The following is a 16198-nucleotide window of genomic DNA, read 5'->3' as shown; positions in this document are numbered from 1 at the left end:
GTAGCCCACATGGGGAGGCCCCTTAGCGGCCTGTGGCACTTCACAGAGGAGTGTGAATAGGAGGGGCAGAAACAACCGCGCCCAATGACGGGGCTCCAATGCCTCAAGCTTTGTTAGAATCTTCTTAGTATCTTATTGAAACGTTCCACTAGCCTATCTGTTTGGGGGTGGTAAAGAGACATCTTCAGTTACTGTGATGTTAAACAGGTCCTTTGGTTGGTTAGTATCTCCTTTGGGATTCCTACTTGAGCAGAGACTTTCATCAGTTCAGCTGCAATGGTCGCTGCAATTGTTAAGTGGAAGGGGATGGCTTTGGGTTACTGGATTATGCTATGTAGTGTCACCAAGCTGTGCTGGTATCCTGCTGTGCTTTTTTCCCCAGCAGCCTTACCAGGTCCATACGGATCCTTTCAAAGGGTACTCCCACTGCCAGGAGAAGCACTAGTGAGGCCTTTGGGGTCTGCTTGGGCCCCACCGACTAGCACCCAGGGCATTTGCTTATTTACACCTGACCAGTAAAACTGGAGTGCCACTCTTTCAAGGATCTTCTCTTGCCCTAAGGGTCCCCTGAAAGGTACTGTGTGAGACAGCAGTAATACTTCCCTGCAGAATTTGCTTGGTCCAGGAGCTACACCCTCAAATCTTGGGTTTGGAGGTCCTTCACCACACACTACAGTTTGTCTTCTCTAAGTTCAAACTGGGGCCACTGCTTTATCCATTGTGGGTCAAGCACTTCATCATTGGCAATTTGTTCATACTCCCTGCTTAGGGTTAGGTCATTCATCTGTCAACTACAAAGTCCACATCTGCTGCTAGCAAGTCTAAGCCCAGGGTTTGCCAGGTTCCCATTTTCCTTTTTGTGGGGGGGTTCCGCACCTGTCAGGAGGTCCATTCTTTGGGATCTTCTGCCCCCCCAATCCTTGCCAGCTCTTCTATGACTTAGAGACCCCTAAGTGTGAGTCAATGCCTTCAGGGGGGAAGTCACCCCACAATTTTTTGATCTCCTTGAAATACTTCCAATCCCAGCACAGAATTACCAGGCAAAATAAAGTGGGAGGCCAAGCCCACCCAGAGATTCCCCATGTGCTTTCCCACTGTCATTTGGACTTCCTTCATGGGGTATGGGGATATTGAAAGAAATTAAGGCACAGTTTTCATATCAAGTCATAACATATTGCAAAATCATTAAAATCCATAAAAGGGACATTATGAATGTGATTAGGCCCCAATATGTATCTTCCTTAAATAAAGGAAAATCTTGGGCTGCATCCTTAGATCACAACATCCAAACTTTGGGCAATCCAGGGTTGTATTGGTAACATACCACAATCCCAAGGATGTACTACATTTCATAATAAAAAGGAGCAAAGGCATCCTCATCTGCAATATGCAGTTACAGACAGTAGAGTCTTTAGGTCCCAGCATACAAAGGAGGCTTCCCATGTGGATCAAGACAGAGCCTTTAGGAGCTGTAACACCACAAAGACAAGGGTGGCAGTAGACCATGGTAAAACTCTGGTCTGCAGGCTGCAGTTTGTTCATCCCTGCCTTAGAGGGTGGCATTTGTGTTCTCAGTAAAACCCAACACATTATTTGGGTCCATGGCAACCAAAAATAGGGCAGGAAATGTAGTCAAGATAGTGTAACTGTGCACAGACAAAATAGTACAACCATACACTCTGTCCATGCACCCAATTCCCAGCACAGATCACATCAGGTACAAAAATTGTAGACAAAATAGTATATATATATTGGTGTGATTTTGGTACAGAGAGCAAGAAAAAAGCAGGCATTGGAGGTTGAATATTTGATGGGAGTCAGCTAGTAGACTCCTGAGAATTCAAACTCATATCTTCAAGAAACAGCAAGAGTTCAGTCAGACTCTGGCAGCAACATTTGGTACTTGTTTTGTTGATATTCTGCAAAACTGACTGATGTATTTAAATTGTTGTGGAATGTCACATTTACATTGTAATGGCTTCCCCAGGCTTTGTGAGATATTTTACACTTGTTTGACACCCAAACACAATAAACATATTTGCAGCTGGTTCCTTGCTACAGGAGGTTGTTAAGGAAGTTACACAAAGAATCTCATTTCAGACCTATGAACTCTGTTGCTATAAGCATGGATCAGGAATACATTCACTCTGGCTACCATTCCCTTCTATCTAAGTGAAATTTTTCCATTGTAACCATAGAAATTAAAGCTCTTTATTAATTATTTTACTGCACCACAACACTGAGCTAGGAATACACAAGATGCCTAAAGTCACTTCCCTGAGTCACTTACAATCTTATGTCATATATGACACAACAAACAGGTAAAGGGAGGGAAGAGCATTTATAGGAATAAGATTACACACAGACTCAGAAAACGTGTTCCCAGGATGGTTGAGTTTTAGGTTTTTAACAAATATGTCTGTAAAATATACAAATTGTCTCAGTTATTGAGACATTACCATGGTTACAAGGAAGATCTGAAAAGTAAAAAAAAGAAAAAAAAATTACACACCCCTTTTTAAAGTAATGCTCACAAGAGGACCTAACTGCACCTTCCTGCTACAAGCTGATTGGCTAGCTTAATGAGATGAATAAATAATGCAAACTGCTTTCTCCCAGATTATCCTACATACATTATCCTACAAGCTTTTTCTCCACAGAGGTAGGAGGAGTTTTTTTCAGTGGTCCCCTATTAATGCTAAGGGGAGAGATGGGTGTGGTTAATTCCCCAAGGCTCAGGTAGAATAGAGTGCTCTGGCTTTATAACATAATAGACTTCAAAATATTTGTTGCTATGAGAGAGTACTGAACTCTCCTTTAACATAGCTGCAGTCTCCCACTTAAGGAGTACTGCAGAAAAGCAGTATGTTGTGTGATCCTTCAGATTCATTAAAAGACAGTGTCACAGGCTAGCTGGCCCTTTAAGACAAGCCAGGCTCAGCCTTGCCTGTGATCTAGCAGCTAGTCCCCAACTGATGGACCAAGGAAGTGGCCACCAGGGGATGCCAGAGAGGAGGACCCTTTGCAAGGCAGTGCTCTGGCATAAGGGGGTGCACAGGTGGTGGGTGCACTACTTTACAGATCCTTAACCCCTAAATCGGATATTTCATAGAGGACTTGAGCAACAATGTTTTATTTCATCCCTTAAACTACTCATGCTGCTATTCAAAGTCTTTTCCAGGGGAGCAACTGGAAAACTGCAGCCACCCAGGGCACCATGTCTGGGATTCCTCCTCTATGCCTAGTTATAAAGGCTGGCCAGAAGACATTACCATTTTGCATAAGAGGTTTCAGAATTTGTTTTTGTTCCAATGAGGAACAAAAGAGGCCTTTGGGGAAAAAAAATTAAAATCCCTCTCCCCAAGAATAGCCATCAGCCCAGTGACTAGGGCACTCTCCTGGGATGTGGGAGTCCCAGGTTGAAGTCCCTGCTACAAATGAGGCACAGCAGGGACTTCAACCTGGGACACCCACATCCCTGGTGAGCATGCTAATCCCTGGGATACTGGCTATTCTGGTGTTGCCCTCTCACTCAGGTGCAGGAGGGAAAACCTGTTCAAAACTAAAGAAAGTTTAGTCAAAACCAAAATGTTTCTTTGAAAAGTTTTGGTTTCACCAAATCTGCATTTTCTGAGACACACATGCAAAAATTTAGTCAAATTCCTGACCAGCCCTACCCATCACGCCAGTCCCCAAGACCACTATGGGTCACTACAGGGTGCAGGAAATATATTTGTTTAAAATCAATGGCTAGCATAAAACATTACTGCAATCACCTTTTGTTTCTAATCCAGTCGATTCTTTGTCCCTTTTTGCTATTAGACCATATCCCTACGTCCTATTAATAATCAACGACAAGAATAATTGATGCCTTCCTGTACAATCAAAGAATTATTGCACAACCCCCTATTTCAAATACTTCGCAAGGATGTACCAAGATAAAATAGCTTGCTCCAATTATGTAACATCAGGGATTAATTTGGTGTCACTGGAGGTACACCAGGGATTAATTTAGCCCTATGATTTTAAGGCTGATGGATGGTCAAAAGAGAAAGGCAGTGATATACACTACAGTTGTAGCACTTCAAGAAATTAAGACATACATGTATGTTCAAACCATTACATAACTTTTAGTTCATTAGCCAAAAATGTGTTACATCTTGGATTACAAATACCATTTTCTTACAGGAAATGGCTAAGCAACTAAAGATAATGCATCTCACTAATTGAAAAAGTGCCAAACATATGCTTATGGATCTTACAACAATTATGAACACTTGGCCTGAAAGTAAATAGTTTCCATTGCATGAATTAGATAAAAATTCATGGGGAAAAATATCCAGTTTAACTAAAAGAATGTGCGTGTGAATGTGCGTGTGTGAATTTTGTGCTCATAAAGAAGCTGCCAGACGGAAATATGTGCAGACTGAAGTTCTCTATTTATGCACAGAACAGGCACAGCACAGATATATGGTTGTTAAAATTGAGCTTGAGAAGAGGGGTACAGCCCTATACCCATTCATTTCCATTTACCATACATCTAAGGTAGAATTTAACCAAACAGAAATATCTTCCCTAAGGTTACAATGTATTGCCGGTCTTGGGCTACAGCCCAAGAATATTTAAACTCTTTTCTTACTGCTTAATTTATCTATAGAATGTCTCAAAAAATGTAAAAAATGTGTAATTAGAATAAATAGAAGCACTGAAGTGCATGCAATAGTTGTCTCAGCTGAATACAGATGGATATTGAAGGCTAGAGGTTGTTCATAAAAATAATATGTATTCAACTGTAACTAGAACCTTTCGGAACATCCTTGATGGCTGAAAATATGAGTTTTATCTTTGTACTGAGATTAATTATCTTCTAAGTAAATCAATACAAAGAAGACCCAACACCAGATATCTTAAATTTCACCAGAAGCTGTGGATGATCTACTCAATCAGAAGGCTTACGAAGGCCTTTGGAAATTGCTAGTGTAACTGGGCTAAAGTCCATAGCACTGTATCCTCTGTTACTCCTCAAAGAGCTGATATCGCAGAGGAGGGTATTAGTCAAAAATCCTGATTTGCAAAGTCATTATTTGTATATTACTTCATTAATTGTTGGGAACCATGTCTTAAGAATTTGACAATACACAGGGTTGGATTCTAACCGCAATTATACTTCTCAACCTGCAAATGCCCCAATGTGTGACAAAGAACCAAACTAAAGGACACCATGCTATTCATGGAAAAAAATTAAAATGATGTGGAATTCATTCCTTTAATATAGATAACTTTTTCTATAACTCCAGTTTCATATTTCTTTATTTCTGTTATAAATAATTTTCTACAATATAAATTATGGAAAATCAACTTAATGCAGAATGTAGGTAGATTTGGGGACTACAATGAGTGACATCCCTCAAAATAAACAAGGAATGGCGAACTGTGGCCACTGGGAGCTGCAGACAGCCTTGTATGCGGATGGGCAATGTAAACACTGTCTCGCAGCCCGCCAGCGGATTACCCTGATGGGCCACATGCGACCAGCGGGCCACAGATTGCCCACCACTGCTATAGGGAGTCCAGGTAACAAGATAAAATATTTTTATGTGAGTTGTTCCAAAGTCATAAGCTCACCCAGAGGAAAGGGCTTTACAAACTAACCCATTGCCAGAAAGGGCTTTGTACCTAGTGCCATCTACTTGTGAGAATTACAAAGAAATTTATCTGTTAGTTATTGTCTACCATTCCAGATTTACTAAGGTATCTCACTGTGGGATACCCTATATGCAAGTTGTCAGCAAATTTAAAATATGTGTTTGCTCTTTGGGATATAATCAAAGAATTAATAACTGTAGAGTGACTCAGTTTATAACATCATGAGTTTTAGAATGCAGTTTTGACTGTTTACCTTCTCAGGGGAAAATTTTATGCCTTTGTTTTAGTTTTGGAGAGCTGCTATTAAGAGGCTCAGCAGCTATTAAATAAAAACATTCCCCACTCTGGAGCTGGATTAAATTGCTTTTCAATCAGACCATTTAGGGCTGCAACTGAAGAACTGGACTGGAAGTTAGTAGAATTTATTTAAGTGAAGTTCTGTAGTATTGTACTTGTAGGCCAGATCTTGAGACATGCCTGAGCTGTAGTTGACGTAGCTCAGGAAGGTGGTTTTTAAGGGTATGTCTACACTACGAAATTAGGTCAAATTTATAGAAGTCGGTTTTTTTGAAATCGGTTTTATTATATATTCGAGTGTGTGTGTCCCCACAGAAAATGCTCTAAGTGCATTAAGTGCATTAACTCGGCGGACCGCTTCCACAGTACCGAGGCAAGCGTCGACTTCCGGAGCGTTGCACTGTGGGTAGCTATCCCACAGTTCCCGCAGTCTCCGCTGCCCATTGGAATTCTGGGTTGATATCCCAATGCCTGATGGGGCTAAAACATTGTCGCGGGTGGTTCTGGGTACATATCGTCAGGCCCCCGTTCCCACCCTCCCTCCCCCCGTGAAAGCAAGGGCAGACAATCATTTCGCGCCTTTTTTCCTGAGTTACCTGTGCAGACGCCATACCACGGCAAGCATGGAGCCCGCTCAGGTAACCGTCACCCTATGTCTCCTGGATGCTGGCAGACGCGGTACGGCATTGCTACACATTAGCTGCAACCCCCTGCCTTGTGGCAGCAGACGGTACAGTACGACTGGTAGCCGTCATCGTCGTGTCCGAGGTGCTCCTGGCCACGTCGGCTGGGAGCGCCTGGGCAGACATGGGCGCAGGGACTAAATTTGGAGTGACTTGACCAGGTCATTCTCTTTAGTCCTGCAGTCCTATTGAACCGTCTTATGGTGAGCGGGCAGGCAATACGGACTGCTAGCAGTCGTACTGTACCATCTTCTGCCAGGCAGGCAAGAGATGAGGATTGCTAGCAGTCGTATTGTACCATCTTATGCCAGGCAGGCAAGAGATGAAGATGGCTAGCAGTCGTACTGTACCATCTTCTGCCAAGCAGCCATGAGATGTGGATGGCATGCAGTCCTTCTGCACCGTCTGCTGCCAGCCAAAGATGTAAAAGATAGATGGAGTGGGTCAGAACAAGAAATAGACCAGATTTGTTTTGTACTCATTTTCCTCCTCCCCTGTCTAGATCACACTGCAGTCACTCACAGAGAAGGCGCAGCGAGGTAAATCTAGCCATGTATCAATCAGAGGCCAGGCTAACCTCCTTGTTCCAATAACAACGATAACTTTGGTGCACCATTTCTTATTGGAACCCTCCGTGCAGTCCTGCCTGAAATACTCCTTGATGTACAGGCACACCCTTTGTTGATTTTAGCTCCCTGAAGCCAACCCTGTAAGCCGTGTCATCAGTCGCCCCTCCCTCCGTCAGAGCAACGGCAGACAATCGTTCCGCGCCTTTTTTCTGTGCGGACGCCATACCAAGGCAAGCATGGAGGCCGCTGAGCTCATTTTGGCAATTAGGAGCACATCAACCACCACACGCATTATCCAGCAGTATATGCAGCACCAGAACATGGCAACGCGATACCGGGCGAGGAGGCGACGTCAGCGCGGTCCCATGAGTGATCAGGACATGGACACAGATTTCTCTGAAAGCATGGGCCCTGACAATGCATGCATCATGGTGCTAATGGGGCAGGTTCATGCTGTGGAACTCCGATTCTGGGCTCGGGAAACAAGCACAGACTGGTGGGACCGCATAGTGTTGCAGGTCTGGGACGATTCCCAGTGGCTGCGAAACTTTCGCATGCGTAAGGGCACTTTCATGGAACTTTGTGACTTGCTTTCCCCTGCCCTGAAGCGCATGAATACCAGGATGAGAGCAGCCCTCACAGTTGAGAAGCGAGTGGCGATAGCCCTGTGGAAGCTTGCAACGCCAGACAGCTACCGGTCAGTTGGGAATCAATTTGGAGTGGGCAAATCTACTGTGGGGGCTGCTGTGATGCAAGTAGCTCACGCAATCAAAGATCTGCTGATATCAAGGGTAGTGACCCTGGGAAATGTGCAGGTCATAGTGGATGGCTTTGCTGCAATGGGATTCCCTAACTGTGGTGGGGCTATAGACGGAACCCATATCCCTATCTTGGCACCGGAGCACCAAGCCGCCGAGTACATAAACCGCAAGGGGTACTTTTCGATAGTGCTGCAAGCTCTGGTGGATCACAAGGGACGTTTCACCAACATCAACGTGGGATGGCCGGGAAAGGTCCATGACGCTCGCATCTTCAGGAACTCTGGTCTGTTTCAAAAGCTGCAGGAAGGGACTTTATTCCCAGACCAGAAAATAACTGTTGGGGATGTTGAAATGCCTATATGTATCCTTGGGGACCCAGCCTACCCCTTAATGCCATGGCTCATGAAGCCGTACACAGGCAGCCTGGACAGTAGTCAGGAGCTGTTCAACTACAGGCTGAGCAAGTGCAGAATGGTGGTAGAATGTGCATTTGGACGTTTAAAGGCGCGCTGGCGCAGTTTACTGACTCGCTTAGACCTCAACGAAACCAATATTCCCACTGTTATTACTGCTTGCTGTGTGCTCCACAATATCTGTGAGAGTAAGTGGGAGACGTTTATGGCGGGGTGGGAGGCTGAGGCAAATCGCCTAGCTGCTGGTTACGCACAGCCAGACACCAGGGCGGTTAGAAGAGCACAGGAGGGTGCGGTACGCATCAGAGAAGCTTTGAAAACCAGTTTCATGACTGGCCAGGCTACGGTGTGAAAGTTCTGTTTGTTTCTCCTTGATGAAACCCCCCGCCCCTTGGTTCACTCTACTTCCCTGTAAGCTAACCACCCTCCCCTCCTCCCTTTAATCACCGCTTGCAGAGGCAATAAAGTCATTGCTGCTTCACAGTCATGCATTCGTTATTCATTCATCACACAAATAGGGAGATGACTACCAAGGTATCCCAGGAGGGGTGGTGGAGGAGGGAAGGAAAATGCCACACAGCACTTTAAGCACAGCACTTTAAAAGTTTACAACTTTAAAATTTATTGAATGACAGCCTTCTTTTTTTTGGGCAATCCTCTGTGGTGGAGTGGCTGGTTGGCTGGAGGCCCCCCCACCGTGTTCTTGGGCGTCTGGGTGTGGAGGCTATGGAACTTGGGGAGGAGGGCGGTTGGTTACAGAGGGGCAGCAGTGGCAGTCTGTGCTCCAGCTGCCTTTGCTGCAGCTCAACCATACACTGGAGCATTCTGGTTTGGTCCTGCAGCAGCTTCAGCATTGAATCCTGCCTCCTCTCATCACGCTGCCGCCACATTTGAGCTTCAGCCCTGTCTTCAGCCCGCCACTTACTCTCTTCAGCCCGCCACTTACTCTCTTCAGCCCGCCACCTCTCCTCCCGGTCATTTTGTGCTTTCCTGCACTCTGACATTATTTGCCTCCACGCATTCGTCTGTGCTCTGTCAGTGTGGGAGGACAGCATGAGCTCGGAGAACATTTCATCGCGAGTGCGTTTTTTTTTCTTTCTAAGCTTCACTAGCCTCTGGGAAGGAGAAGATCCTGTGATCATTGAAACACATGCAGCTGGTGGAGAAAAAAAAAGGGACAGCGGTATTTAAAAAGACACATTTTATAAAACAGTCGCTACACTCTTTCAGGGTAAACCTTGCTGTTAACATTACATACATAGCACATGTGCTTTCGTTACAAGGTCGCATTTTGCCTCCTCCCACCGCGTGACTACCCCCTCAACCTTCCCCCCCTCCCTGTGGCTAACAGCGGGGAACATTTCTGTTCAGCCACAGGCAAACAGCCCAGCAGGAATGGGCACCTCTGAGTGTCCCTGAAGAAAAGCGCTCTATTTCAACCAGGTGACCATGAATTATATCTCACTCTCCTGAGGATAACACAGAGAGATAAAGAACGGATTTTGGTTGAATGCCAGCAAACATACACTGCAATGCTTTGTTGTACAGTGATTCCCGAGTACGTGTTACTGGCCTGGAGTGGTAAAGTGTCCTACCATGAAGGACGAAATAAGGCTGCCCTCCCCAGAAACCTTTTGCAAAGGCTTTAGGACTACATCTAGGAGAACCGCAAATGCCAGGGCAAAGTAATCCTTTCACATGCTTGCTTTTAAACCATGTATAGCATTTTAAAAGGTACACTCACCAGAGGTCCCTTCTCCGCCTGCTGGGTCCAGGAGGCAGCCTTGGGTGGGTTCGGGGGGTACTGGCTCCAGGTCTAGGGTGAGAAACAGTTCCTGGCTGTCGGGAAAACCGGTTTCTCCGCTTGCTTGCTGTGAGCTATCTACAACCTCCTCCTCATCATCATCTTCTTCGTCACCAAAACCTGCTTCCGTATTGCCTCCATCTCCATTGAAGGAGTCAAACAACACGGCTGGGGTAGTGGTGGCTGAACCCCCTAAAATGGCATGCAGCTCATCATAGAAGCGGCATGTTTGGGGCTCTGACCCAGAGCGGCTGTTCGCCTCTCTGGTTTTCTGGTAGGCTTGCCTCAGCTCCTTCAGTTTCACGCGGCACTGCTTCGGGTCCCTGTTATGGCCTCTGTCCTTCATGCCCTGGGAGATTTTGACAAAGGTTTTGGCATTTCGAAAACTGGAACGGAGTTCTGATAGCACGGATTCCTCTCCCCAAACAGCGATCAGATCCCGTACCTCCCGTTCGGTCCATGCTGGAGCTCTTTTGCGATTCTGGGACTCCATCATGGTCACCTGTGCTGATGAGCTCTGCATGGTCACCTGCAGCTTGCCACGCTGGCCAAACAGGAAATGAGATTCAAAAGTTTGCAGTTCTTTTCCTGTCTACCTGGCCAGTGCATCTGAGTTGAGAGTGCTGTCCAGAGCGGTCAGAATGGAGCACTCTGGGATAGCTCCCGGAGGCCAATACCATCGAATTGTGTCCACAGTACCCCAAATTCGAGCCGGGAACGTCGATTTAAGCGCTAATCCACTTGTCAGGGGTGGAGTAAGGAAATCGATTTTAAGAGCCCTTTAAGTCGAAATAAAGGGCTTCACTGTGTGGACGGGTGCAGGTTTAAATCGATTTAACGTTGCTAAATTCGACCTAAAGTCCTAGTGTAGACCAGGGCTAAGACAGCTTAATGCTGATGCTTGCCCTTAAATCCCGGTACTTCCCAACTTTAACATGTCTGTGTAACTTGGAACAGCCTCGGGGCTATTCAAAGGGCTCATCTACATGGGATCATCCAAGAAACCTAATCCAAATAGCTAAAAATGTGACTTTGAATTGGGTTAGTTAAACCATATTAAATATCTATATGGATGCAGTATTTCAGAATTAAAGTGGCTTTAATTCAGTTTAGATTAATTCACTTTGGAAGTGAATGAGGGTGTTCACACAGGAGTTTAATGTGGTTTAACTAATTCATTTCAAAGTCAATTCAGATTAGCTTTCCTGGAAGTCCCTGTGTAGACAAGTCCTGAATTACACCTGGATGCCCATGGCCCCATATTTAAGAGCACTTTGACCATGCTGCTCTCCCTCTTTACCCCTCCAACCATCCCTACGCACATTCCATATGCTGAAGAGCTAACCTTAGTGTCTCTGCATTATCCAGGGATTCACTTTATAGAAGGATAATCCTGAGCTGGCTGGGAAGGTGCAATTTCTACCTGCTTTGTGCTGCTGGAAAGTGTCAAAGAAGACAGAGCGTAGGGGAGGATCACCCAATTCCTATTTAAAAGTATAATATAGTATTTGAACTGTGCATTTATAGTAATCTTTGTAGAATATTATGTGGTTTTTTTTGTATGTTTTTGGAGGATTTCAACTTTCTTTGTTGAGGAACAAAGAAATAAGTATTCTAACCATTCACTGGACATTTATTCTGAACTTTCCAGCCACTGTTCTGAATTGGAGCTATGAGTACCTTTATGAATCTCTAGGATGATGACAGCAACAGACTGGTAAAATCGACTGTATATTTTGGTGGTGATTGAATTATGTGGAAATATTAGGGAGTTTTCCTTTTTCTCTTAATTGAAAGAATGATTTTCTGTTTGAGAACGTTGTTATGAAGAAAAGGCACTAGGAATCTGGCATGTTATTTGTGAAAGAAAGAGGCAATATCAGCCCCTGCTTAGACTAGAAAGAGGTTCAGGACCATTGTTAAAATGAGAATACTAAATTCTCTATTTTTAAGGGGAGTTTTTTCTATAGCTAGCCCCTTTTTTCTTTCTTTATTTATGCCTTTTAAGTGGAACAATTTTTGGGACAAATGAGAAAAATATGGAGGGTGTACCTGGACGGGACAGGATTCAATGGAGTAATGCATTGGGATACCCAATATGCAAGTTGTGGATTTGATATCATTTTGGATTATTTGGGGTCTAATATTATTGACTATCTATAGCCTTTTGTACTTCTTAATGCCCCAATCCTGCAAAGACTTTGCACATGCTAAACTTTACATACTGTGAGTTGTACCACTGAAGTTACTAGGACTACTTACAGTGCATAAAACTAATTACATGTGTAAATCATTGCAGGATCAGGATCTAAATCTGATTGCCAACTGTCGGAAACAAGTATATATGGTGTTTCTCTTTTGCAAGCCAGAAACATTTAGAATTCATTGGAAGGAATAATACTTCATTTATGAATTGTTATTGTGAAATATACTGTACGATTTTTTCCCAGAGTTTAAGTCTAATTTCTAACAAGATTCTTGTTGAAGTCTTAATAATAAAGAACAGTTGATATATTTATTTATTTGAAGGGAATGGGAATTAAATTAAGTCATTCTTGCTGAAAAGTCTCAACTTCAGAGTCAAAAGTTTACATATTTTTATGTGGGTTTGATTGCAATTGATTCTTATATTTTTAGATGAAAAGGAGTAATCATTTTTATATAAATTGATTTTTGGAGTCTGTAAACCATATCTGCAAGAAATTGCTATTCCCCAGAGCCTACGTAATCAAATTGGAGAAATGGAAATAACCATAGCTACGGTTCAGACCTCAAAAAGCCTGGGCCAGAGCTATATGTTGTCAGGGTTGAATTAACCTCTGATGTCCTGGTGGTGTTTCTGGAGGATATCAGAAATTCCCTTAGTCACTAAAACCATCTGACTGGCACTTCTATCAAATCTTAGAGTCACATTTCCCTCACTGCTCTGCACCTGGGGCAGTGCCGCTACCAGCTTGACCCTTGCTATATCCTGACAGTCAACAATTGAGTCTTAACTTTTTTACTGTTCATTATGTAAAGCATTTTGGGATACAGTTTGTATGAAAGATGCAATGCAAAATAAAGCTTCATGACACTGTCCACATGCTCTCAGTATGCAGAATGATGATACTTCTGAATAAAGTTTAGTACATAAAAAATAGTCATTATTATTATATGCTGAAGTTATGCTTGACAATGCACTGTGGAAATGCAGGAAGATCAGATGTTATCCATTATTACTGTGTATCAATCTTCTGATTCTGAAAGGTGGCTAAAAAACAATCTGCCTTAGGAGGTGCAGGAGCCAAGCTCATTCAAGCATATTTTGTACATGCATTTCAAAGTCCATGTTTTCTACTTCCCATGTGAAACTTTGGATTCATGGCCAATGTTAAACATAACACTCCTTGTTAAACTGCTTTCCTCCATATCTCATTTGGATCTAGACATTTATTTTAAACAGCATCTCTTTTGATATGTAAAATATATATATTGCTTTTCTGCCACCTTGTGGCTTCTCCAAACATTGTACCATTTTTTAAAAAAACAACAACCACTCACTTGTTAAGGGGTTTATTTATTTCAGTATTCTTATGTGGAGTTACATATGCATAAGGGCTCAAATTCTGCTCTCATTTACCATGGTGCAACCCGTAGCAGAGCACAGTTTGGCCTCATGAAGACATTCTCTCATAGGATTCAGTCCAACAAAAAGAAATGCTACTTCCTTTGCTCCACTTAGGTCACTGGACTGAAAGTAAACAAGCCATTGTTTCCTCATTGTGGAAACTCAGTTGCATCTGACCCAGGTCTGATTAATACAGTGATAATCTAAGCAACAGGAAATAACATGTGAAGTATAGCTCTACTCTGAAAAGTGAATATGTAAAATCTGAGCTGGATCCTAGTCTGATTCACTAATAAGTCCATAGAATTGTTAGCTAAATGCTGGGTCAAATTTTGCCCTTAGCTACATCTGTGAAATCCAATTGCTTCACTGCTACCCAGGGAAAAATGATGGCAGAATTTGGCCTTTAAGAATCTTTATTATTAGTGAGGATGCATGAGCCCTGAAAAACCAAGCTTGACTTTCAGATTTCAGGTTGTATTTGTAGGGCTGGAAGTTACAGGGAAAAAAGGTTTTAACCTATAAATTGAGCACATTCGATTTGAAAAGCAATGAGAACACTAACATGGAAACACACATGCCATTTCCATAGTTACAGCTCTACACCTTTCCACTGCCATCTGCTGGGGAGGAGGTATCTTTGCTAGGGACATCACAAAATTATGTGTGTACATGAAACCAGCTATTTAAGAAATGTATGAACTGGTTGAACATTAATCCTCAAATGAACCATTTGTTGATGTAACGTTAAGTTAGATCCCAGATCAGAGTGGGTGGCTAAAAAATTAAGCTAAGATGCTCTCTGAAATGCTAAAGTGTTAGTATGTAAATTGCACTTTCCTGCTCCCTTTTCTAGTAGCAGCTGCAGACCAAAACAGCAGATGCAAGTTGGAGCCTGGAGAAAGTAGTGTTGGTACATTGTCCTGACATACTCCAACCTACAATGACCCCTGAAATCATCAGTTGCTAACAGAGCAGGTTCAAGAATAAATGTCACAAAAACTTTAACTTTTGAAGTTTTCCATTTTGCAGGGTTTGAAATTGACCCATTTAATTTTTTTTTAAACATTTTAATTAAAAAAACCCTAAACCCCAGCTTTTGGTAACAAAAGTGTGTAATAATAATTTCTATAAGATTTTTGATTAAAAAAATCAATTTAAAATGTTGTAAAGAAAATTGTGAAACATTTAGAAAAATAGTAAACTATTTGACAGGGGACGTATAATATGAGTGGGTTACACTAACAAAGCCATTTCTGTCATAACCCACTATTAATCCTGAGTGTTAGAGGTTAGCGACTGCTGGAGTAAAATCATTGATGCTTCCCCTCTCACCATCACCACCACCAGTGTTATTGCCCAGGAACAGGTGATTGGAGATCAGGTAGTATGTTTTGTTTTGTTTTTTTGAGAACTGGCCGGACTTACAGATGTTTCAGAAATGTCAGTAGGCAGTCTTTGAGAAGGATACATTAATGACTTTAGGTAGTGGTTGACTGCTGGATTTCATCACCCATGAGAGCCAGGGGACCAATGTAAGAGATGTCAAAATTCTGCCAGACATGGCAGCATGGCCTTTGATTTTGCTGTGGTTCATAATCTTGTACTTTTCAGCACCGTATGGTAAGACCTCCTCACAGAGGACAAGTATTTGGGTCAGAGAATTAATTGAGAAGTCCTTGATTATTAGCTACTTGACTATTTGGAATAGCAGTACTACCTGTGTTTATGACAGAGAAAAATAAAGTTTTCTTGGTTTTCTTCATGACTATGGCATATTTCTATAGGAAAACTTTTTGTTGCTGTCATAAGGAATCAGAAAGGGTCTTGTACCACTCATGTTCTAGTCATCAGCTTCATGTTTCTTTTGACAGCGAATTGAGAAGCAATGGTAAGCTGTGTGGTTAGTGGGTGGGTGAGACAGAAGTAGATATTTAGAAGCCAAGGTCTCACTGGCTGAGACTACAAGGTTGTAATAGTGCTCCACTGGTCCAGCTGCAGGATGATGATCTATGCTACTACATTCTGGAAATGTCAGTTTCTGATAGTGAACCATTTCAGTGGGACTATCGTTCACTGGTAAGTGTTGTCAACCGTATATCAATGGGGAGAAGGTGATGGTCAGGTTCAGGAGCAAGACCAGTTTTTTATTCAAATTTATATCAGCTATGCCAGTGGTCACCAACCCGTAGATTGCGATCGACTGGTCAATCCTGGAGCCTCTGCCATTCGATCCTGATCTCCAGCTGCTAAAAGTCCGGTGGCCCAGAAGGGCTAAGGCAGGCTCCCTGCCTGCCCCAGCCCCATGCCACTCCCGGAAGCAGTCAACTCTCATCTGTGGCCCCTGGGGCAGGGAGCAGGGGTCTCTGCATGTTGCTCCTGCCTGCAAGCACCGCCCCCGCAGCTCCCATTGGC

General features: G+C 43.3%; 1 protein-coding gene across 1 annotated transcript; it reads right to left on the bottom strand.

Moving 5' to 3' along the window:
- Positions 1-8962: 8962 nt before the first annotated feature.
- On the bottom strand, positions 8963-11041 carry LOC140911942 (uncharacterized). Its single transcript, XM_073346103.2, has 2 exons — positions 10114-11041; positions 8963-9525 (listed from the first exon to the last, which is right to left on the bottom strand). Exons 1-2 carry the CDS (start codon positions 10694-10696, stop codon positions 8984-8986), a joined length of 1125 nt encoding a protein of 374 aa, XP_073202204.2. The 5' UTR covers positions 10697-11041; the 3' UTR covers positions 8963-8983.
- Between the last annotated feature and the right edge of the window lie 5157 nt (positions 11042-16198).

Source organism: Lepidochelys kempii, chromosome 5 (assembly GCF_965140285.1).
Source record: "Lepidochelys kempii isolate rLepKem1 chromosome 5, rLepKem1.hap1, whole genome shotgun sequence".
Classification (NCBI taxonomy): domain Eukaryota; kingdom Metazoa; phylum Chordata; order Testudines; family Cheloniidae; genus Lepidochelys; species Lepidochelys kempii.
This window is presented reverse-complemented; position numbering and strand designations above follow the sequence as displayed.